The 25,238-nt window shown below is 34.2% G+C and overlaps 3 protein-coding genes across 4 annotated transcripts; 1 reads left to right on the top strand and 2 right to left on the bottom strand.

Moving 5' to 3' along the window:
- The first annotated feature begins 1,528 nt into the window (after window positions 1-1,528).
- Window positions 1,529-8,698, top strand: LOC130898915 (ionotropic receptor 75a-like). The gene is made up of 9 exons (XM_057808516.1): window positions 1,529-1,589; window positions 1,693-1,750; window positions 1,835-1,977; window positions 3,613-3,767; window positions 3,889-4,220; window positions 5,850-6,028; window positions 6,091-6,620; window positions 8,145-8,419; window positions 8,475-8,698. The coding sequence occupies exons 1-9, from the start codon at window positions 1,529-1,531 to the stop codon at window positions 8,680-8,682; spliced, it is 1,941 nt and encodes a 646-aa protein (XP_057664499.1). The 3' UTR covers window positions 8,683-8,698.
- A 2,794-nt stretch (window positions 8,699-11,492) lies between these two features.
- On the bottom strand, window positions 11,493-17,422 carry LOC130898636 (arylsulfatase B-like). Its single transcript, XM_057808063.1, has 7 exons — window positions 17,192-17,422; window positions 14,280-14,439; window positions 13,973-14,220; window positions 13,659-13,914; window positions 13,440-13,597; window positions 13,084-13,381; window positions 11,493-13,032 (listed from the first exon to the last, which is right to left on the bottom strand). Exons 1-7 carry the CDS (start codon window positions 17,294-17,296, stop codon window positions 12,593-12,595), a joined length of 1,665 nt encoding a protein of 554 aa, XP_057664046.1. The 5' UTR covers window positions 17,297-17,422; the 3' UTR covers window positions 11,493-12,592.
- Window positions 17,423-17,853: 431 nt separating this feature from the next.
- LOC130898631 (bromodomain-containing protein homolog) lies at window positions 17,854-25,181 on the bottom strand. Of its 2 annotated transcripts, none has more exons than XM_057808049.1 (9): window positions 24,425-25,181; window positions 24,187-24,365; window positions 23,706-24,103; window positions 21,972-22,498; window positions 21,748-21,911; window positions 20,133-20,304; window positions 19,434-20,061; window positions 18,058-18,236; window positions 17,854-18,004 (listed from the first exon to the last, which is right to left on the bottom strand). In XM_057808049.1, exons 1-9 carry the CDS (start codon window positions 25,088-25,090, stop codon window positions 17,891-17,893), a joined length of 3,027 nt encoding a protein of 1,008 aa, XP_057664032.1. In that variant the 5' UTR covers window positions 25,091-25,181; the 3' UTR covers window positions 17,854-17,890. The 2 variants fall into 2 exon arrangements, with proteins under 2 accessions (XP_057664032.1, XP_057664033.1); XM_057808050.1 differs by having other exon boundaries at window positions 21,972-22,495; window positions 24,425-25,177.
- Between the last annotated feature and the right edge of the window lie 57 nt (window positions 25,182-25,238).

Below are 25,238 nucleotides of genomic sequence, written 5' to 3' on the forward strand. Positions count from 1 at the left end.
TCCTACAGGGTGGATGAAAATTAAAATACTATTTACTGATGTCAATTTTCTAGTTAAAATCAGTTTTTTCAGAACATCCTGTATAACAAATTCAAACGAATTCAACTTATTTAGTTTTCTCCCCTTTTTTCTATAACCCTTTCGGCAAATTAGAGTTTTTATCCTACAGGGTGGACCATAACAAACATACTGTTGACTGATATGAATTTTCTAGTTGAAATCAGTTTTTTTAGAACATCCTGTATAAAAATTTCACCAAATCCAAACTAACTCGTTTTCCCCTCTTTTTTTCATAGTCCTTTCAGCAAATTAGAGTTTTTATCCTACAGGGTGGACCATAACAAACATACTGTTGACTGATATGAATTTTCTAGTTGAAATCAGTTTTTTTAGAACATCCTGTATAAAAATTTCACCAAATCCAAACTAACTCGTTTTCCCCTCTTTTTTTCATAATCCTTTCAGCAAATTAGAGTTTTTGTCCTACAGGGTGGACCATAACAAACATACTGTTGACTGATATGAATTTTCTAGTTGAAATCAGTTTTTTTAGAACATCCTGTATAAAAATTTCACCAAATCCAAACTAACTCGTTTTCCCCTCTTTTTTTCATAGTCCTTTCAGCAAATTAGAGTTTTTGTCCTACAGGGTGGACCATAACAAACATACTGTTGACTGATATGAATTTTCTAGTTGAAATCAGTTTTTTTAGAACATCCTGTATAAAAATTTCACCAAATCCAAACTAACTCGTTTTCCCCTCTTTTTTTCATAGTCCTTTCAGCAAATTAGAGTTTTTGTCCTACAGGGTGGACCATAACAAACATACTGTTGACTGATATGAATTTTCTAGTTGAAATCAGTTTTTTTAGAACATCCTGTATAAAAATTTCACCAAATCCAAACTAACTCGTTTTCCCCTCTTTTTTTCATAATCCTTTCAGCAAATTAGAGTTTTTGTCCTACAGGGTGGACCATAACAAACATACTGTTGACTGATATGAATTTTCTAGTTGAAATCAGTTTTTTTAGAACATCCTGTATAAAAATTTCACCAAATCCAAACTAACTCGTTTTCCCCTCTTTTTTTCATAATCCTTTCAGCAAATTAGAGTTTTTGTCCTACAGGGTGGACCATAACAAACATACTGTTGACTGATATGAATTTTCTAGTTGAAATCAGTTTTTTTAGAACATCCTGTATAAAAAAATCCATAACATTCAAACCAACTTGTTTTCCCCTCCATTTTCCATAATTCATTCGATAAATCCTACGTTCTGATCCTACAGGGTGTCCCAAAATACCGTTAAGTATAGAAATTGACGGTAAAAATAATTTTTTTCGTACATCCCGTATAAAACCCTCCCGACTCCCAACAACCCCAACTTTCTATACATATTTTCCGTATATATGTTGTACGATTTGATTCTCTTTTTAACAAAATGGCGCCCAAAACCATCACAAACATAATTTCCTTATAAATTTTCCCCATTTAATAACCTGTTAGTATTTTTTTTTGTTATTGTATGATTCAAAGAGTAATATATTCCACATTGTACGCCCCATTTACACGCATACAATTTTTAAGTACTTTCTAGTCTTTTCTTTATCATCCCCCCTTCACCGAACAAAAGAAAACCATCATTTACAAGTGAAATAATCACTACCGTGGAACTGTGATTAATAACAGCGTTTATTGAAAAATCAACCGCCGGAAAGAAACTTTTATTAATTGATACGATATCGACGTTTTTTCCCTTTTAAAACCCCCCCAACCCGATCGGTCCGATTCACTTTTCCCGCGTTCTCTAAACGAAAAAGAAGATGAACAGACTGTTCATTATATTGATGACGTCGAGTATAGTGAATGGTTCATCAAGAGAAGAAAATAGCGATGTCATTAATTTGATTGGAGATTTTATAGTGAAATTGAATGAACCAGCGAAAGTTACTGCTTTTATTTGCTGGTCTAGAGGTGAGATTGTGTCTACTGGTCATTGTTTTGAAGCTTGAACTCGCCGATGATGAAACTTTTAACTTCCGAAACGTTCTGTTAGTCATCCAACTGTTTTTCACGAGCATTTTTGATTATATAATAAAGTTATCACCATAATTCTGCTTCTATCTTCAACTAGAACGAATTCTCTAGTTTCTATAGCGTTTGCTAGGTCGCTAGAGTACTATTTGGTGCTATAGCAACTTCTAGTTCTAGCACCACGTCTCCTAGACTCGATTTATTATTCTGACAAGCATTTCTGTCTCTTTTATGAAGTTATTTCCATAGTTTTCTATTCTAACTTCAATCAGAACAAATTCCCTAGTTTCTATATTGTCTACTAGGTTTTTAGAGTACTATTTGGTGCTATAGAAGCTTCTAGTTCTAGCACAGCTTCTCCTAAACTCGATCTATTATTCTGACAAGCATTTCTGTCTCTTTTATGAAGTTATTTCCATAGTTTTCTATTCTAACTTCAATGAGAACAAATTCCCTAGTTTCTATATTGCCTACTAGGTTTTTAGAGTACTATTTGGTGCTATAGCAGCTTCTAGTTCTAGCACCACGTCTCCTAGACTCGATTTATTATTCTGACAAGCATTTCTGTCTCTTTTATGAAGTTATTTCCATAGTTTTCTATTCTAACTTCAATGAGAACAAATTCCCTAGTTTCTATATTGCCTACTAGGTTTTTAGAGTACTATTTGGTGCTATAGCAGCTTCTAGTTCTAGCACCACGTCTCCTAGACTCGATTTATTATTCTGACAAGCATTTCTGTCTCTTTTATGAAGTTATTTCCATAGTTTTCTATTCTAACTTCAATGAGAACAAATTCCCTAGTTTCTATATTGTCTACTAGGTTTTTAGAGTACTATTTGGTGCTATAGAAGCTTCTAGTTCTAGCACAGCTTCTCCTAAACTTGATCTATTATTCTGACAAGCATTTCTGTCTCTTTTATGAAGTTATTTCCATAGTTTTCTATTCTAACTTCAATGAGAACAAATTCCCTAGTTTCTATATTGCCTACTAGGTTTTTAGAGTACTATTTGGTGCTATAGCAGCTTCTAGTTCTAGCACCGCGTCTCCTAGACTAGATCTATTATTCTGACAAGCATTTCTGTTTCTTTTATGAAGTTATTTCCATAGTTTTTTATTCTCCCTTCAATCAAAACAAATTCCCTAGTTTCTATAGCGTTTGCAAGGTCGCTAGAGTACTATTTGGTGCTATAGCAACTTCTAGTTCTAGCACCGCGTCTCCTAGACTCGATCTATTATTCTGACAAGCATTTCTGTTTCTTTTATGAAGTTATTTCCATAGTTTTTTATTCTCCCTTCAATCAAAACAAATTCCCTAGTTTCTATAGCGTTTGCGAGGTCGCTAGAGTACTATTTGGTGCTATAGCAGCTTCTTCTGGATTCGTACTATCAACAAGGTGAGCTTGTCTGTATTTTCCATGAAGTCGTCACCATAATTTGGCTTCCATCTTCAATAAGAACGAATTCGATAGTGTTTGCTAGTACTATTTGGTGCTATAGTTGTTTCCAGTTTGTCCATAGCTTCTGCCAGACTTAAACCCTTTACTGTTGTTTATTTATATCTTGATATTTTCAGACGAAACGTTATTATTTTCAAAAACATTATCATTCAACAATATTCCTTGGAAAATTGGTGGAAATTATATCGATGTAAATGGTTTTTCACCACCGGAGCATCAGTTTTTCCTAATGGACGCTGATTGTGTTCATTCTAAGCACGTTTTAGAAAAGGTAAATCACTTTTAATGGTGTTTCTAAGTCAAATCGACTTAGAAACCAAGAACATGAAAAAAAAAAATAGTAAACACCCATAAACTTCCGAAATTTTTTGACTTTTTCGAAATTTTTATAGGCAAATGGTCTGAATCTATTTCGGCGGCCGTTCAAATGGATCATTTGGGGTCGTAATGACGAAAGCGATTTCGAAAATTACGATTTCAGATTGGACAGTCGAATTTTTTTTATAGAAAAAGTTGCCGGAATCTACGGCATAAAATTATGGTATAAATTAACCGAAGGCGGCGTTTTAAAAAACGATTTGGCAACGTGGCTACCGTCCCGAAAATTTTTGACTTTCGATCGATTTTCTTTTTATAAGAATCGATCGAATCTGATGGAAAAAAATTTGACAGCCGCATTCGTTATCACCGATATTGACACTTATCAACATTTGGAAGATTACAGGTTCCTTTTTTCACATTTTAATGATTCAATTAGAACTAAATCTGGCCCATAGGGGGCCCAGGAGAGTAACTATTACAGTTTTATCGATAAATTGAGTCATTTTTAATGTTTTTTCACTTCGTTAAGCAATTTTGGCGTTTTTTAATCATACATCAGTCGCTGGGTACCAAATCTGACTAAAATATTGGGCAGGGAAGCAACCGAAAGCCCAATTGTGACGGTTTCGTCGCTCTGTTTATCAAATTGAGTGATTCAGTAACGGTTTTTCATTTTCATATGAAATTTTGGCCTTTTATCAGGGTAAAAAAGTCACTCGGTACTAGTTCTGGCTAGAATATTGGACAGGGAGCAACCGGAAGCCCAATTGTGACGGTTTCGTCGCTCTGTTTATCAAATTGGGTGATTTAGTAACGGTTTTTCACTTTCATATGAAATTTTGGCCTTTTATCAGCGTAAAAAAGACACTCGGTACTAGTTCTGGCTAGAATATTGGACAGGGAGCAACCGGAAGCCCAATTGTGACGGTTTCGTCGCTCTGTTTATCAAATTGGGTGATTTAGTAACGGTTTTTCACTTTCATATGAAATTTTGGCCTTTTATCAGCGTAAAAAAGTCACTCGGTACTAGTTCTGGCTAGAATATTGGACAGGGAGCAACCGGAAGCCCAATTGTGACGGTTTCGTCGCTCTGTTTATCAAATTGGGTGATTTAGTAACGGTTTTTCACTTTCATATGAAATTTTGGCCTTTTATCAGCGTAAAAAAGTCACTACGTACTAGTTCTGGTTAGAATATTGGACAGGGAGCAACCAGAAGCCCAATTGTGACGGTTTCGTCGCTCTGTTTATCAAATTGGGTGATTTAGTAACGGTTTTTCACTTTCATATGAAATTTTGGCCTTTTATCAGCGTAAAAAAGTCACTCGGTACTAGTTCTGGCTAGAATATTGGACAGGGAGCAACCGGAAGCCCAATTGTGACGGTTTCGTCGCTCTGTTTATCAAATTGGGTGATTTAGTAACGGTTTTTCACTTTCATATGAAATTTTGGCCTTTTATCAGCGTAAAAAAGTCACTCGGTACTAGTTCTGGCTAGAATATTGGACAGGGAGCAACCGGAAGCCCAATTGTGACGGTTTCGTCGCTCTGTTTATCAAATTGGGTGATTTAGTAACGGTTTTTCACTTTCATATGAAATTTTGGCCTTTTATCAGCGTAAAAAAGTCACTACGTACTAGTTCTGGTTAGAATATTGGACAGGGAGCAACCAGAAGCCCAATTGTGACGGTTTCGTCGCTCTGTTTATCAAATTGGGTGATTTAGTAACGGTTTTCCACTTTCATATGAAATTTTTGCCTTTTATCAGGGTAAAAAAGTCACTCGGTACTAGTTCTGGTTAGAATATTGGACAGGGAGCAACCAGAAGCCCAATTGTGACGGTTTCGTCGCTCTGTTTATCAAATTGGGTGATTTAGTAACGGTTTTTCACTTTTATATGAAATTTTGGCCTTTTATCAGCGTAAAAAAGTCACTCGGTACTAGTTCTGGTTGGAATATTGGACAGGAAAGCAACCAAAAGCCCAATTGTGACGGTTTCTTCTTTCTATTCATTAAATTGGGTAATTTTTTCAGGCATACCCACATAGACGCTCTATCTAAACACAACTGGCACTTGATGAAAGTCCTATCGTCAATTCTCAACGCGAATTTCGTAAATATTTTCGGAAACACTTGGGGATATCGCGAAAAAAACAGCACGTCGTTTTCAGGAATGATCGGAGATTTGCAAACGAATAAAGCCGATATAGGAGGTAGAATAACCGAAAATTCGCGAGATACAGTACCGCAAAATTGACAAATGATCATTTCGTAGGTGGCGGGGCGTTTATAACAGAAGAGAGGTTAGACGTCGTCGATTACGTCTCGCCGTGCGTCAGAGTTTCGTTGAAATTCATCTTCAGAGCGCCCCCGCTCACGTCGGTATCCAATTTATTCACTTTACCGTTTAGTTCGTCGGTTTGGTACGCCTGCTTCGCTCTAGTCCCGATTATTTTGATTATAATATACGTGATAGTGAAATGGGAGTCGAAGGATGCGGTTTTCCAAAAGGAGGCGAAGGATAATAACGTAGCGCCCTTGAGGGCGGCGTGTTCGGACGTTTTAGTTATGGAATTGGGGGCTGTAACCCAACAGGGGGCCGAATCGGAGCCGAAGAGCAACGCCGGACGTATTGCCACCATTTTTCTTTTTATCGCTTTCATGTTTTTGTTTAATTCGTACGCGGCTAATATCGTCGCCATTTTGCAAAGTACTACGGACAGTATAAAGAGTTTGGAGGATCTGTTGAATAGTAGGATGGAGTGCGGGGTGGAGGACATACCCTACGGACATCAGTTTTTCGAGGTAGAATATTTCTTATGAACCTGGTAAAAGTTTGGCGGACGCGAACGATATTTTCCAAGTTTTCGTCAAAATTTTCTATCGAGTATCATTTTCATTGAATATTTTAACGTTTTTCATCGAAATTTTGACGAAACATTAATTTTTTAGCGCTCCTACCATTTTTCTTTTGGATATTTTTCATTTGCTTTGTTTGGTCCGAAATCCACCAAATTTTTATTAGAAATTCAATTAAAACAAACATTTCGGTATGTTTTAACGTATTTTTCAAATTTCTTATAAAAAATTATCACCAAAAAACGATATTTGATGAAAAAATGGTAAGTTCATCGCAGTCATACCAATTTTTGAAATTAAAAACATAATTTTATGGTTTTATCGCAATTTCAACTGATTTTCGAAGTTTTTTTGCAAAAATCTTGAAACTTGATGCCTCAAAATTTAGGCAAAAATGGTAAGTTCAACGCGGTCATACCAATTTTTGAAATGAAAACATAATTTTATGGTTTTATCGCAATTTCAACTGATTTTCGAAGTTTTTTTGCAAAAATCTTGAAACTTGATGCCTCAAAATTTAGGCAAAAATGGTAAGTTCATCGCAGTCATACCAATTTTTGAAATTAAAAACATAATTTTATGGTTTTATCGCAATTTCAACTGATTTTCGAAGTTTTTTTGCAAAAATCTTGAAACTTGATGCCTCAAAATTTAGGCAAAAATGGTAAGTTCAACGCGGTCATACCAATTTTTGAAATGAAAACATAATTTTATGGTTTTATCGCAATTTCAACTGATTTTCGAAGTTTTTTTGCAAAAATTCTTGAAATTTGTGCAAAAATGGTGAGTTCCACGCAGTCATACCAATTTTTGGAATTTAAAAACATGTTTTCCCTATTTTATCATGTTTTCAACTGTTTTTTCAAGTTTTCTTTCACAAATTCTTGAAAATTAAGTCAAAATTTGTGCAAAAATGGTAAGTTCCACGAAGTTATACCAATTTTTGGGATTTATAAACGTATTTTTCCCTATATTATCATGTTTTCTTTGATAAATTCTTGAAAATAGAGTAAAAATTCATGCAAAAATGGTAAGTTCATTGCGGTCATACCAATTTTTAGAATTAAAAACTTAATGTTACGGTTTTATTGCAATTTCAGCTGTTTGTCGAAGTTTTTTTGCAAACATTCTTGAAAATAAAGTCAAAATTTGTGCAAAAATGGTAAGTCCAACGCAGTCATACCAATTTTTGGGACTTTCAAACATCTTTTTCCCAATTTTATCATATTTTCAACAGTTTTTTACAATCTCACAAAGAAATTGAAAATTCCAAATCGCACTTACCAATTTTTTTGAAAATTTACACGATTGTAACTCGTTTAAAACAAATATCTATCTGGATTATCTTCTAACTTTCATTTTACACATTTTAAACTGTAAAAAACCAATTTTCACCGATTCTCCCCAAATTTTTCGAAAAAATTTCAATTCCAAAAAAAAATCGTTCGTAAAATTCATGCGGTACCGTAGAAAGCACAAGATCCAATCAGGAAAGCGATCTACGAACAAAAAGTAGCCCCGAAAGGACAAAAACCGAATTTCCTAAACATATACGAGGGCGTTAGAAAAGTACAACAAGGTTTCTTCGCCTTCCACGTCGACGTCCTCACAGGATACACAGTAATCAAAAATCTATTTCGAGAATACGAAAAATGTACACTGAAAGAACTGATTTATATCAGACATACCGAACCTTGGATACCAATAAAGAAAAACTCGCCGTACAAGGAATTGATTGCGGTCGGGTGAGAACGGAAACGGACGTTTCGAAACGATCGATTTAATCGGTGGATATTTCAGGTTGATAAGGATAATAGAAACAGGAGTTCAAGGACGACATACCCATCGGATTTACACGAAGAAACCGGTTTGCAATAGCGGCGCTAGCAATTTTATGAGCGTCGGCATCATGGATATTTACGCGGCTTTTCTGGTGTTCGGAATTGGGGCCGTTGTTGCCGTCGTTGTATTTTTTTTTGAAATTTCGGTATGCCCGAAATTCGGGTGAACCTTTGAAAATTGATTCGAATGTTTATTAATTATTGTAATTTGATTTGATGACGTATATTAAAAGTTGAAGAAATTCTCTGGATTTTTATTACTTGGCATTTTTTTTCCTTGTTTTTTTGTGAATATTCGTGACAATAACGGCGAAATTGATACAAAAGGGGGCATAATCAAAGCGATTCTAGCGATTTTTCGAAATTTGAACGTTGCTTTTTATAAAAAATCTACAGTTTTCCTTTCCAGTTGAATTTTGCTTGTTTTTAACTATTTTTAGGAGTTTTTATCCCAGATTCGCAGATGTGAAATCAAAATTGAAGCAAAAGGGTCATAAGCAAAGTAATTCTAGCGATTTTTCGAAATTTGAACGTTGCTTTTTATCAAAAATCTACAGTTTTCCTTTCCAGTTGAATTTTGCTTGTTTTTAACTATTTTTAGGAGTTTTTATCCCAGATTCGCAGATGTGAAATCAAAATTGAAGCAAAAGGGTCATAAGCAAAGTAATTCTAGCGATTTTTCGAAATTTGAACGTTGCTTTTTATCAAAAATCTACAGTTTTCCTTTCCAGTTGAATTTTGCTTGTTTTTAACTATTTTTAGGAGTTTTTATCCCAGATTCGCAGATGTGAAATCAAAATTGAAGCAAAAGGGTCATAATCAAAGCGATTCTAGCGATTTTTCGAAATTTGAACGTTGCTTTTTATCAAAAATCTACAGTTTTCCTTTCCAGTTGAATTTTGCTTGTTTTTAACTGTTTTTTAGTAGTTTTTTTCCTAAATTCCCAGAAATGAAGTCAAAACTGATGCAAAAGGGGGCATAATCAAAGCGATTCTAGCGATTTTTCGAAATTTGAACGTTGCTTTTTATAAAAAATCTACAGTTTTCCTTTCCAGTTGAATTTTGCTTGTTTTTAACTATTTTTAGGAGTTTTTATCCCAGATTCGCAGATGTGAAATCAAAATTGAAGCAAAAGGGTCATAAGCAAAGTAATTCTAGCGATTTTTCGAAATTTGAACGTTGCTTTTTATCAAAAATCTACAGTTTTCCTTTCCAGTTGAATTTTGCTTGTTTTTAACTATTTTTAGGAGTTTTTATCCCAGATTCGCAGATGTGAAATCAAAATTGAAGCAAAAGGGTCATAATCAAAGCGATTCTAGCGATTTTTCGAAATTTGAACGTTGCTTTTTATCAAAAATCTACAGTTTTCCTTTCCAGTTGAATTTTGCTTGTTTTTAACTGTTTTTTAGTAGTTTTTTTCCTAAATTCCCAGAAATGAAGTCAAAACTGATGCAAAAGGGGGCATAATCAAAGCGATTCTAGCGATTTTTCGAAATTTGAACGTTGCTTTTTATCAAAAATCTACAGTTTTCCTTTCCAGTTGAATTTTGCTTGTTTTTAACTATTTTTAGGAGTTTTTATCCCAGATTCGCAGATGTGAAATCAAAATTGAAGCAAAAGGGTCATAAGCAAAGTAATTCTAGCGATTTTTCGAAATTTGAACGTTGCTTTTTATCAAAAATCTACAGTTTTCCTTTCCAGTTGAATTTTGCTTGTTTTTAACTGTTTTTTAGTAGTTTTTTTCCTAAATTCCCAGAAATGAAGTCAAAACTGATGCAAAAGGGGGCATAATCAAAGCGATTCTAGCGATTTTTCGAAATTTGAACGTTGCTTTTTATCAAAAATCTACAGTTTTCCTTTCCAGTTGAATTTTGCTTGTTTTTAACTATTTTTAGGAGTTTTTATCCCAGATTCGCAGATGTGAAATCAAAATTGAAGCAAAAGGGTCATAAGCAAAGTAATTCTAGCGATTTTTCGAAATTTGAACGTTGCTTTTTATCAAAAATCTACAGTTTTCCTTTCCAGTTGAATTTTGCTTGTTTTTAACTGTTTTTTAGTAGTTTTTTTCCTAAATTCCCAGAAATGAAGTCAAAACTGATGCAAAAGGGGGCATAATCAAAGCGATTCTAGCGATTTTTCGAAATTTGAACGTTGCTTTTTATCAAAAATCTACAGTTTTCCTTTCCAGTTGAATTTTGCTTGTTTTTAACTGTTTTTAGGAGTTTTTTCCCAAAATTCGCAGATGTGAAATCAAAAGGGTCATAAGCAAAGTAATTCTAGCGATTTTTCGAAATTTGAACTTTTTTTTTGGAAAAAATTTACGGATTCTAGCGAGTTTTTATAAAAATTTTCATGTGGAAAACCTCATCTGATTTTTACACATTTTTATGTTTTTCGAATTTCTTTGGAAATGATCGTGAAATTTCACCGAAATCAGCTTCAAAAATTTTTTTTGCCATTTTTAAAACAGATTCGAAAAATGACATATTCTAAAAAAAACATGATTTCAAGTATTTTCTTATAGAAATTTCGAAAATCACAATAGTTTTCCAGTCTGAGAAGCGGTTTCCCAGAAAATCCATATTTCATGACTTTTACCTCACTGATCCACGCACCGCCATCTGTTCGATAATATCCAAACTATACAATGAGAAATATGTGGAGATTAGAATGTAGTTTGGACATTCTAACATAGAGGGCGCGCCCAATAGACCTCCATCTTTATATTTTCCTAATGCTGAATTTATTTCTTTTAATTCCATTGAAATATTTAACCTAAAGATTGTCCAAAAATGGTTCAGAAATATTTTTTTAAGAATGAATAATTTACGTCAGCTATTTCTAGTATTTCTGTACGATACAAATTAATATAAACTTCTGCGCCATCTACGTTCGAGTAGTCAAACTATTTTTCTGCGGGTGTGAATTGTTGTATTGATGAAAAACTTGACCAGGATTTCAAAGGAAACGAAATGGATACGAAAAAATAATTTATTGGAATTAAATTTACAATTACGTCAAAATTAAATCAAAAATTAATATAATACAGTGTAGACCATAAGTTTTGAAAAATTCTGGATTACAGATTACAGTCTAAATTTTCTTACGATCGTATCAGGAAACTGTTTTTTTAATCAAATTTTATATAAAATACGAGGTACAGTCGAAATTTTAGTACAATCGTAGCGGAAAACGTATTTTTTTAACAAATTGTCAATATAATACGAGGTACAGTCGAAATTTTAGTACAATCGTAGAGGAAAACGTTTTTTTTTTATCAAATTGTCAATATAATACGAGGTACAGTCGAAATTTTAGTACAATCGTAGAGGAAAACGTTTTTTTTTTATTAAATTGTCAATATAATACGAGGTACAGTCGAAATTTTAGTACAATCGTAGAGGAAAACGTTTTTTTTTTATCAAATTGTCAATATAATACGAGGTACAGTCGAAATTTTAGTACAATCGTAGAGGAAAACGTTTTTTTTTATCAAATTGTCAATATAATACGAGGTACAGTCGAAATTTTAGTATAATCGTAGAGGAAAACGTTTTTTTTAATCAAATTTTATATAAAATACGAGGTACAGTCGAAATTTTAGTACTATCGTAGCGGAAAACGTTTTTTTTTATCAAATTGCCAATATAATACGAGGTACAGTCGAAATTTTAGTACAATCGTAGAGGAAAACGTTTTTTTTTATCAAATTGTCAATATAATACGAGGTACAGTCGAAATTTTAGTAAAAATCGTAGAGGAAAACGTTTTTTTTTATCAAATTGTCAATATAATACGAGGTACATTCGAAATTTTAGTAGGTTCGTAGGGGAAAACGTTTTTTTTTATCAAATTGTCAATATAATACGAGGTACAGTCGAAATTTTAGTACTATCGTAGCGGAAAACGTTTTTTTTTATCAAATTGTCAATATAATACGAGGTACAGTCGAAATTTAGTACAATCGTGGCGAAAAACGCTTTTTTTTAGATAAAATACAGGATAAAGTCTAAAAATTTCATGTGATCATGAAAAAACGATTATAAATACGACTCACGATTTCCATACGAAATCGAACTAATGAAAATCTCGTCCGCATTTCGACCAACAACTCCAAGTACCATTAAAACGTTTCGGATCCGAATCGGGATCGATCCGGTGCGAAACGTCCGGCACAACATCCTTCATATAAACCGACAATTTACCGTACAACTTTCCAACGACACCCCGTAAATTCCCGTCATCGATTAAATTCGTCGTTTCGCACGGATCGATATACAAATCGAATAAACACAAATCGTCACATAAATATAATCGATTCATCGATCTACAAGATCCCAAATCGATTTTTCGACGTAATTCATCGATTATCGATCGATTTAACGATCGATTCGTTAATTTTTCGATCGCTAAATTGGTAGGACTGTTGATGACGCTGCTGTAGTTATACGAGGGGTCTTCTAAATTACGTCCGCTGTCTCCGTAATAACCGTTATACAAACCATTCGAAAAAGAACCTAATAATATTATATATATATACAGGGTGTAGTAAAAAAATAATAACTTACCGTTCAAAAGTTTATAACGCCCTCCGTATCCTATAACGCCCGAATATCCAGACGTTTCGTCTATATTGATGAGTATTTCGGTTCTGTTGGTGGGGGCGTTACCGGAAATGGTATCCCATTGGTCGATACCGTCGATGTTGCCTAATTTATCGACATCCCCGCCGGCTACGCGATAAAAAGTCGGCAGGAAATCGGTGACGTGAATCAAACGTCTATTGACGTAATTCTTCTTTTTTAGTAAAGGGCTGTACAATACGCCCGTCCCCCGTACGCCGCCTTCGAATAAAGTGAATTTCAACTGGAAATTAATCGATTTTTAGAGAATTCGGTGTTGATTTGATGACCACCGTACTTACGCCCCTAAACGGCCAAGAGGAACCGAAATTTTGATAGAGTCCTTCGGTTTGGGCGCCGTTATCAGAAAAAAATAATATCACCGTATTTTGTAACATTTTTTTTTCCGATAGGGCTCCCACTATCTCCCCCACGGAACTATCCATTATGTTGACCAGATCTGAAACATATATATCCAATATGTAGAGGTGGGGGGGGGGGATCGATTTGAGGTTATGTACCTGCGTAGGATCTTCTCTCGATCGATTTTATGTAATGGTATTTCCGGTTGGCGGTAACCGCGTCCGGCACGCCTAATTCGATACCGTCGTATCCGGTGTGGCCGGCGAGGTGTGCCAACATTAGGAATAAAGGTTTTTCGACTCGGTGATTTTTTATGATTTCCAAGGATTTTTTCGTGAATAAATCCGTGGCGTATTGTCCTTTCAGTTCCCATTTGGGGGTGAAGTTGTCGTGGAGATCGAAACCGGTGAAATTCTGTAAGAAAAATTTGATATTTTTCGGCCCTTGGGACTAAATTACGAGTTTTACTTACTCGTTTCGGATCTAGTGGATCCGGAACGCTGATTTCGTAGTTGAAATAACCGACGTAACCGTTCCAGTAGCCGAAATGGGTGTCGAAGCCTCTTTTGGTGGGGGTGTATTCGCTGCAAGCCGCCCCCAAATGCCATTTACCCACTAAATGGTTGATGTAACCTAATTCTTTTAGTTTTTCCGGTAGAGTCGGGGTTTGGAGCGGTAGGTGACGATTTTCTCCAGCGTTTAGGGGGATGCCTTGTAAACCTGTGAATGTAGACGTCATATTGACGTTTCGGTACGAGTACAACGAGATTTTCTCTTACCCAATCTCATGGGATAGTTTCCCGTTAAAAGGGCGGCTCTGGAAGGGGTGCAGGTCTGTTGGGTGTAAAATTTATCCAATATGACGCCGTTGTATCCTAGTGCGTCGATATTTGGGGTGGGGATTTGGCTGGAGCCGTGTAAACCGAAATCGTTCCATCCCTAGAGAAATTTCGGACGTTCCTGGTATCATATATTCGCGTAACTTTATACATAATTGATTTAGTTCACCTCCCTTATTTTTTTTTAATTAATTCTGTCAATAGCTAACTTCGTTCACCCCCCGTATCATTTAAAAAACATTATTCATATATGTCTTCTGTCCCTCGTATATATTTTCATTCAAAACTTTGTTTGTAATTAACCTCCCCCCACGTATTTATTTTTTACAGTAATTTACTTTGGTTATCCCCCGTATCATTTTCTAAAAATATTTTCTCGAATTTTACTTTCATCATCCCTCGTATCATTTTTTTCATTAATTTTATCTATTATAAAATTTTTTCTCCCCCTGTATCATTTTTCATTACAATTTTGTCCATAGTTCACTTTCATCATCTCCCGTATCATTTTTTACCTAATTTTATCTATTATAACTTTTTTTCTCCCCCCGTATCATTTTTCATTATAATTTTACTCGGAATGCACTTTAGTCGTCCCTGTATCATTCTTTACCTAATTTTATTTATTATAAACTTTTTCTCACCCTGTATCATTTTTCATTACAATTTTGTCCATAATTCACTTTCATCATCCCCCGTATCATTTTTTACGTAATTTTATCTATTATAACTTTTTTTCTCCCCCTGTATCATTTTTCAATATAATTTCACTCTGAATGCACTTTAGTCGTCCCTGTATCATTCTTTACCTAATTCTATCTATTATAACTTTTTTTCTCCCCCCGTATCATTTTTCAATATAATTTCACTCTGAATGCACTTTGGTTGTCCCTCGTATCATTCTTTACCTAATTTTATTTATTATAAACTTTTTTCTTACCCCGTATCATTTTTCATTATAATTTTGTCCATAGTTCTCTTTCATCATCCCCCGTATCATTTTTTACGTAATTTTATCTATTATAACTTTTTTTCTCCCCCGTATCATTTTTCAATATAATTTCACTCTGAATGCACTTTAGTCGTCCCTGTATCATTCTTTACCTAATTCTATCTATTATAACTTTTTTTCTCCCCCCGTATCATTTTTCAATATAATTTCACTCTGAATGCACTTTGGTCGTCCCTCGTATCATTCTTTACCTAATTTTATTTATTATAAACTTTTTTCTTACCCCGTATCATTAATTTTATCTATTATAACTTTTTTTCTCCCCCCGTATCATTTTTCATTATAATTTTGTCCATAGTTCTCTTTCATCCTCCCCCGTATCATTTTTTACGTAATTTTATCTATTATAACTTTTTTTCTCCCCCCGTATCATTTTTCAATATAATTTCACTCTGAATGCACTTTAGTCGTCCCTGTATCATTCTTTACCTAATTCTATCTATTATAACTTTTTTCCCCCCCCGTATCATTTTTCAATATAATTTCACTCTGAATGCACTTTGGTCGTCCCTCGTATCATTCTTTACCTAATTTTATTTATTATAAACTTTTTTCTTACCCCGTATCATTTTTCATTACAATTTTGTCCATAGTTCTCTTTCATCATCCCCCGTATCATTTTTCACCTAATTCTATCTATTATAACTTTTTTCTTCCCCCGTATCATTTTTCATTATAATTTCACTCTGAATGCACTTTTTTATATATTATAAATTTTAATAATTAATATAATAATAATTAATAAATTATAAATTTTTTTCTCCCCCTGTATCATTTTTAATTATAATTTTATTCAGAATGCATTTTGGTCGTTCCTCGTATAATTTTTTGACCCATTTTAATTTATTATAAATTTCATTCTCCCTTCGTATAAATTTCAATTACAATTTGGCCATAGTTCACTTTCATCATCCCCCGTACCACTTTTTACCTAATTTTACGTATTATAAAAGTTGTTTTCCCCCCGTATCATTTTTCAATATAATTTTGAGCAGAAAGCCAAAATTAAACCCAATTTTATCTACTATAAACTTTTTTCTCCCTTCGTATCATTTTTCATCTATAAATACTTACTTTACCACTCCGTACATATTTTTTAATAATTTCGTTCATCCCCCGTAACGTTTATACATAAATCGTACAAAAGCATTTGTAATACGAAGTGTTGGCAATATAACAGTCAAAACGTTGTTATTTTGTAACAGAAATTAAAGTATCAATAACCATCTCTATAAAATTGACACAAATACGACACAATCATTAGTTTATTTCAATAAATTACTGATAATAATTATCAATTCAAAACAGCACAAATTTGCACTATTTACTATAAAAAATATAAAATTACGAATTTTTTATCGTTCCATATAATACAGCGCATAAATAAATTATTAATATTTCCTTGGGCATTAGAAAGTTGCATTAATTTATTTAAAACAAAGTGAAAGGTTTGTTTTTTGGTCTAATTACTTAATTTTTTCATTATACACGGATAAATATATCATACAGTATGTTAAAACACTTTTTTACCATTCAGAATCCCAAAAAACAAATATTTTTTAAGCTTACCTCGTATATTCAACTTCATTTGTATTTAAATAAAAATTTCTGATACAACGAATTTTAAATAAATTTAAATGATTAATTACTCTTTAATATTCAAATCAGTCATTAAAAAATTATTTATATATTATTTGTTTCAAATTAAACTCAATAAACGATGTTGAAAACATATTTTCATTACCCTTTCCCCATATACGTGAATCAATGGATAATTCGATTGTAGTAACTTTCAAATAGGGACACACTGTACATATAATAAAAATAGCACAATACTTACCACGTCATCTGCTAAAATTATAACAATATTTGGAGATGTTGTTTTCTCAGTGTAGACAACGTTCGATATAAAACACAATAGAATCACCCCTTGTGCAGGGAACATTTTTGTGTGTGTGTATGGGTGTGATTGTTTCGATTAAGTATACTGGTTGAATCAAAAGTAAGGCACGAACGCAGGAAAACTGCGAGTATCAAGGAAAACCAGTCGTATTATAACGAGCAAAAATGAAGAAGCGATTATATATACTCGAAATGAATGCATCGATTAAGGTTATGAATCGATGATCGTCGAACGTAACAGCGGTTACGTCATTTCACGTTGCTTATGTATACCAAGTGATCAAAATTAGATGTATTATTTTTTTTTCAATTTTTAATATTGAAAATTTTATTATTATTTTATTTATAATAAATGATTTTATCGATTAAATTTCGATTATTTATTTGACATACAACATGAGTTATATTTTCATAGGCATTTATTTGACATAGAACATAAATTAAATTGACATACGTCATAATAATTATGACAGAATTTATTTACAACTTCTTATAGTATACAGGGTTTTCCAAAAGTTATCATCAAAATATTACGAAGTTTTTTATTCATTTCAGAGTTATAGGGCCGTAAAGTTACTGGATGGGAGTGAAAAAAAAAACTTTTTCAATTTTTTTTTATTCAAAAGTCAGAAAAATTCTAATTGGTCGATTTTTCTTCATCGAATTCTGCTATTTGAGCTTGATAATTTAGAGCGTTTTCGTAGGCTTTTTTAACTGCTTTTCTATCTGTAGGTTTTTTGGGTTCGTTAGCCTGAAAATCGATAAATAGTAATACAGAGTATACGAGGCAGATCGTTTTAAAACCTTATATTCGTCGTTTTCGACGTCCAATCCGAGGATTTCCAATTTTTCCATCGGCAACCATTGCCATGTTCTTTTTACATCGAAAAATAAAACCAAATGAACTTGTTCGGTGTGATTTTTACCTAAATCTAACACCTCTTGGGGCGGCGATGGAATCGGTACGTTCTTATAAACATAACCTATAAATATAGATACCATTTTCAACGTAGTCAATCGATTCGATGTAATAATCACTCGATTCATTTAAAATCGATTATTTTGATATAGAATAATAGAAAAATGATATTAATAGATGGAAAACGATCGTAGATTGAGTTACAAGACGGTAAAGTTAGAAAATTGTATAAAGACGCACCAGTCAAAATGACGTCATAAAATTAGTATACAGGGTATTTCGAAAGTTGGGAAACGATATTACGTAATAAAGAACGACGATTCCGACGAATTTTTGAGTTACAAGACGGTAAAGTTGGAAAATTGTATAAATAAAGACGCACCAGTCAAAATGATGTCATAAAATTAGTATACAGGGTATTTCGAAAGTTGGGAAACGATATTACGTAATAAAGAGCGACGATTCCGACGAATTTTTGAGTTACAAGACGGTAAAGTTGGAAAATTGTATAAATAAAGACGCACCAGTCAAAATGACGTCATAAAATTAGTATACAGGGTATTTCGAAAGTTGGGAAACGATATTACGTAATAAAGAGCGACGATTCCGACGAATTTTTGAGTTACAAGACGGTAAAGTTGGAAAATTGTATAAATAAAGACGCACCAGTCAAAATGACGTCATAAAATTAGTATACAGGGTATTTCGAAAGTTGGGAAACGATATTACGTAATAAAGAGCGACGATTCCGACGAATTTTTGAGTTACAAGACGGTAAAGTTGGAAAATTGTATAAATAAAGACGCACCAGTCAAAATGACGTCATAAAATTAGTATACAGGGTATTTCGAAAGTTGGGAAACGATATTACGTAATAAAGAGCGACGATTCCGACGAATTTTTGAGTTAAAAGACGGTAAAGTTAGAAAATTGTATAAATAAAGACACACCAGTCAAAATGACGTCATAAAATTAGTATACAGGGTATTTCGAAAGTTGGGAAACGATATTATGTAATAAAGAGCGACGATTCCGACGAATTTTTGAGTTATAAGACTGTAAAGTGACAAAATGACGCTAAAAAAATTAGTATACAGGGTATATCAAAAGTGCTGCGGAGTTAAATAAAGACGATTCCGATGAATTTTTGAGTTATAAGGTTGTAAAGTGCTGCGGAATAAAAATACGACAATTACAATAAATTTTCGAGTTATAAGACGAGGAATTCGTAAAATTCCATATAAAATCGACTTTTTCTTACCTTTGGGAATGTCGGGATCGATGATCAACGCCGGATACCACGGATATCCCCTACATTTGGCCCAAACCAATTGCATAGGGACGAGTTCCTTGTCGTTATCCTGCCCTTCGTTACCGGAAACCGCCGTCGTATCCGAACTATCGTCCTCCGAAGGTATTTCCGATAAATTATGCGAATAACAAGTCGATAAACTGTTGTCGCTGTCGGAATTTTCGTCGTCCGTCGTTTGGGCGCCTGCGCGATAAACTTTAAAACTTTCCGGCACCGAATCCTCGTCTTTCGAATCGATTTTCGATTTTTTCGGTTTGGCTGCGAAGGTTTCCTCTTTCTTCATAGCCGCTTGGGCTTTTTTCGTAAACAGAACGGCGGTCCTTCGATTAACGCCCGTAGGGGAGTTTTCCGCCGGGGTTTTTCCGTTATTCGCGGCGTTTTTGACGTCGTCGTCTTCGTTATTTGTATCGGCGTCGGTGCGATCGGCGTCCGTTCGGGCGGATAAAAGTTTTTTCGTTTTGTTTATTTCGCTTCGGATCAATTTGACGCGTTTGGCGCGCGCCAAACCGTGTTTTAGGGCTTGACTTTTGGCCAAGAGTTCCTCTAGTTTGGCGATCGTATCCGTCGAGGATTTTCCCTGGGGAAAAATCGAAAAAAACAATCAAAAAACGACGTTTCCGGTTGTTTTCTTTTTTCGAAATTGACTACCTTCAAGTTTTCTAATTCTCGATCAATGTCGGAAGCCATGGCTTCTTCGACGATTCCGGCGCCGGGTTTTTGCTTAGCGCCTTTTTCGACCACCAAAAGTCCCGATGTTTCCAATTCTTTTTTGGCCTGTCGGAATATGACGCCGCATTGATCTCGCATCTTTATGGCGGCCCTGGAAACGTACGAAAACTTTCGGAAGCCACCCCGTAATAAGATCGTTTTAACGTCGATCGAATTGTTCGACGTTTCGATTGATAAAAATCGTTAGGGATGTGATTGAGATACGATTTGTTCGGAATAGTATCGAAAATATTTGAAAAATGCATGAAAAGCGAAAAAATTCGAGTCGAAAGATGAATTTGAACGATTTCATTCGCCCGCTAGGGGTGACTACTTTTGGAACACCCCAGGTAGTACACTAAGCTGGAAAGATTTAGGAAAAATAGTGGAAACGATTGGAATTGATGGAATCGAGGCTAGAACTTTGAAAATTGGGCAAAAAATTTGGAATTTTGATCATTTTTTCATACAAAATGGAGTTTGGGATCAATTTTTAAGAGATTTTTCCAAATTTTTTCATAAAACAACAGAAAACTATCAGAAAATGAAGTCATGAACCTAAAATCTAGTTTTTAATCCAAAATTTGACGATTTTATTGAGACACGACACGTAAATACGTTTGGAAGCCCCCCCGTAGCACCGAAAATAATAAATATTCCATAAAAACCGTAAAAAAAACTTGAAATTGATAAAATTGAGCCCGGAATTTTCGAAATTAAACAAAAAATTATAAATTTTGATCATTTTTTATAAAAATGGAATTTGGGATCATTTTTTAAGAGATTTTTCCAAAGTAGCACCTCCCAAAATGATATAGACTCAATAATTTTCATAAAACAACAAAAAACTATCAAAAAATAAACACATAAACCAAAGATCTAATTTTTAATCCAAAATTTGACGATTTTATTGAGACACGACACGTAAATACGTTTGGAAGCCCCCCCGTAGCACCGAAAATAATAAATATTCCATAAAAACCGTAAAAAAACTTGAAATTGATAAAATTAAGCCCGGAATTTTCGAAATTAAACAAAAAATTATAAATTTTAATCATTTTTTATAAAAATGGAATTTGGGATCAATTTTTGAGAGATTTTTCCAAAGTAGTACCTCCCAAAATGATATAGACTCAAAAATTTTCATAAAACAACAGAAAACTATCAAAAAATGAAGTCATAAACCGAAAATCTAATTTTTAATCCAAAATTTGACGATTTTATTGAGACACGACACGTAAATACGTTTGGAAACCCCCCCGTAGAACCGAAAATAATAAATATTCCATAAAAACCGTAAAAAAAACTTGAAATTGATAAAATTAACCAAAAAATTTGGACAATTTTCAATACAAATCAAATTTCGTATATATCGCCCAATTTCATACAAAAACATTTCGAAACCCACCCGTAACACAGCGACCAATAAAATCTCGCAACGAAACCTCCTAAAAATCACAAAACCGCAACGAAAATCTCAAAAATAAACAACAAATTCACCAAAAATTAATTTCGATTCAAACAAAACATTCGCCGCACCCCGTATAATATTTACCTATAAAAAACCGTATCCTTATTATTGTAAGCCAAGCAATTGGCGATCATGAGATCGAAATCCTTCTCCAACGACGACAAATCCGTATACAGACCGTCCTCCAGCTTCTTCCTCATGGTACTCAGATCCATGGGGTCCGTTACCACCGTAAGATAATCCGGAACCTGCAACACACGTTTTTTCACACATTTTTCATTTTTTTTTTTTCATATACCGAACGTCACCTCCTCCAAATCCACCGGTTCCGTAAATATCTCGTTGGTATCTTTGGCCGAAATCATCTCCAAGACGTTCCTCAAACTCGCCTCCAACGGTTTCAATTTGATCCTCATCAATTTCTCGTAAACCCTCGTATATTCCAATTTCAATTTCTCCCTTTTTCTCACCAATTCGCACAACAATCTCGCCCTCTCCAAATCCTGCCTCAGACACTGCCAATACTTCAATTGTCTACATAATTCGATGGTATCCACGTTGGTGGTGTTCGTATCACGCGGGGTACCGCCCTGGGCGCTCTGGAGGCGTCTCAGTAGCGGCACCCCGTTGCGGAATTGGCGTTTCAACGTCCAATAAGCGATTAGACGTTGAATGAATTGCGATTTTTTCGCGATGGTTACCAGAGAACCGATTTCTTGGATACGCTCGGGGGGGATGGTCGGTATGAGTATAACGGGGGCGGAAGTGCGTTTTTTCGCCAACATTTTACGAGCTTGAATCATTTTTTTGCGAGAATCGTCTTTTTTCGCGTCTCCTTTAAATATAAAAAAAATTGCTACACTAATGGGACACACTGTACAAATATTTGAAAATATTTTCAAATGGCGTTTTTTTTTTCATTAAATATTCATCCCTATTCGTCCCTTAACAAGTCTAGTATCTATTTAATCCCAATATTGATACAGGGTGATTTAAAAAACTCGAAACTCAAAAACTGAACTTCCTACGTTATTTAGACTTAGATTAAATTATAAAAAAATAATTATTATAGACGTAATTGAATGTAAAACAAACTTTTTCAAATGAAATTTTTGTATTTGTTTTGAAAATAATCAAAAGAAAAGACAGTTCAAATGTCCCCAATAGAATTTCCGAAATAATAAAGTGAATATACGATTTTTTTGGCACAATTTCATCCCCATTCATCTCTTAACAATTCTAGCATCTATTTAGTTACCCAGTAATGTTTCAGTATTCATACAGGGTGATTTAAAAAACGTACAATTCTAAAATCGAACTATCCTTAAATCTATTTCGACTTTTTGAACACCCTGTATGGTAAAACATATCAGAATAAGTATTATAGACGTAATTAAACGTAAAACCAACTTTTTCATACGAAATTTCCGTATATTTTTGAAAATTATCGAAAGTAGGTCAAATGTATCAAACGATAAATGATTAAAACCGACATCATTACTTCCCCTATTACGTTTATGTGCCAAAAAATGATCCCTAATCATCCCCTAATAAACCTAGTAGCTACCTAGCTACCCCATAATGTTTAAATAATCATACAAGGCGATTTAGTAAAGTTACAGCTGAAAAATCCGTTATTTCGACTTTATTGGACACCCTATATAATAAAACATATCAAAATAAGAATTATAGACGTAATTAAACGTATAACAAATTTTTTTTATACAAAATTTTCGTATATTTTTGAAAATAATCGAGAGTAGTTCAAATGTATCAAACCATAAATGAGTAAAAACATCATTACTACCTCCCCTATTACTTTTATGTAGCAAAAAATGTTCCCTAATCATCCCCTAACAAACTTAGTAACTATTTAGTTACCCCATAATGTTTAAATATATATATATATATATATATATATATATATATATATATATATATATATATATACACAGGGTGATCTATCAAAAATAAAGTGATAATTATGTTTCTAACCCAAAAACAACATTTAGACAATAAATTTGAGAAAATTAAAGACTCACCGCTATCAACAGGAGCATGGGTATCACAATAAGCGATTTTTTGTACCAGAACGGGATGGGATTCATTACCATCTTTCACCGTATCCATATTCATGTACAAACCAGCCTGTTGGGCGCACGTCACGTGAAAAGCCGAATAACAACTACTCTTATGACACTGTATACACGCCCCGACACCTTTCTGCTTACAAATATAACAAGACAATTTCCATCTAGCCGCCGGTATGGTCTCTATAGAATCTATGGGTTCTAAAAAGACTGTATTGGCAAATCTAACCTCGGGAATCCATAAAGCGCAAACTACGTGCGCCCAACTACCCCGATCGGTCTGTTTGAACGCCCCCCCTTTATTCGGACACAAAACGCAATCCACGGCTCTGCTGGGAGACTGTAGACACCTAATACGATAAAAAAACCACTAGTTCGCTTCGATTAAACAAAAATCGAATAAAATACGAAAATAAAAGATTTAGAAACTCACCTTCTGCATAACCACTGCCCTTCGGGAATGTAAGGCACCCCGTAACAATCCTGGTGTACTGCCAAGTTGCACATATCGCAGAAGAGGATGACGTTCGTGTTTTGGCATTCCCCGTCCATGCAGATGCAGCAAACGGCGTCGTCGTCCACAACGGCACCCGAATGACCGTTAACCGAAGCCTAAACGAAAAATCACCAACGAAAATTCGATTTTCTTAACAATATTTCGAAATATTTACTTGGAAATACGATTCTTTTTCTAACCTATCCATCAGTAATTCCAGGGAATCGATCGAAACTGGAGCTAGTCCTTGCGTTTCGCGTTTTTCGTTCATAATTGATAACCAAGCGGTGTCTTCTTCGTCTACGTCGTACTCCACTTCGCCGTCTAATTCTTCGGTGCTTTTTTCAATGAAACGAATATATCCGATAGGTCTTGAAGGGGCGTCGCATATATTATAGTCTTCCAATTCTCTAAAATCGGCTTCGGGGAGTTTAATTTTCGTTTCCTCAAATTTTTCTTCGATTTTTGGCGTTTCTTCTTCCAAGAAATCGTCTTTAGACATGAAATCAAGTTCGTCGTTTATGTTCCATCTACAAACGACGTTGTTTACTTCGAATTGTACTAATCGCTGGGCTTCTTCGAATGTTAGAGGATCCGGAGCGATGGGAGTTTGGAGTATCTTCGATTTAGATTTATGTCTGTTGCCTTTTTTATGTTTAGGAGTTGCTTGTACAGGGGATAAAGGAGTAGGGTTATCGTGATCGAAACTTTTTAGATGGTACGATAATCCACAAACTGATTTGTAAGTTCTGCCGCATTTTTCCACTGGGCAGGTGTAAGGAGGACCGTGATCAGCTCTAACTTTTTTACAGTGTTCAAGTATATCGAAATCGATACCCATTTTATAAAAAAATATAAATTTTATTACATTAATTCGTATTTTAAACTTAGTTTTTAAAAAATTGACATTTATGAAATTAACTAAAACGTCAAATGTCAATTAAAAAGCGCGTTTGTTCGACTGTCAATACAGGCGCGCTTTTTAATAT

The sequence above is a fragment of the Diorhabda carinulata genome, chromosome 10 (genome assembly GCF_026250575.1).
Source record: "Diorhabda carinulata isolate Delta chromosome 10, icDioCari1.1, whole genome shotgun sequence".
NCBI classification, from domain to species: Eukaryota; Metazoa; Arthropoda; class Insecta; order Coleoptera; family Chrysomelidae; genus Diorhabda; species Diorhabda carinulata.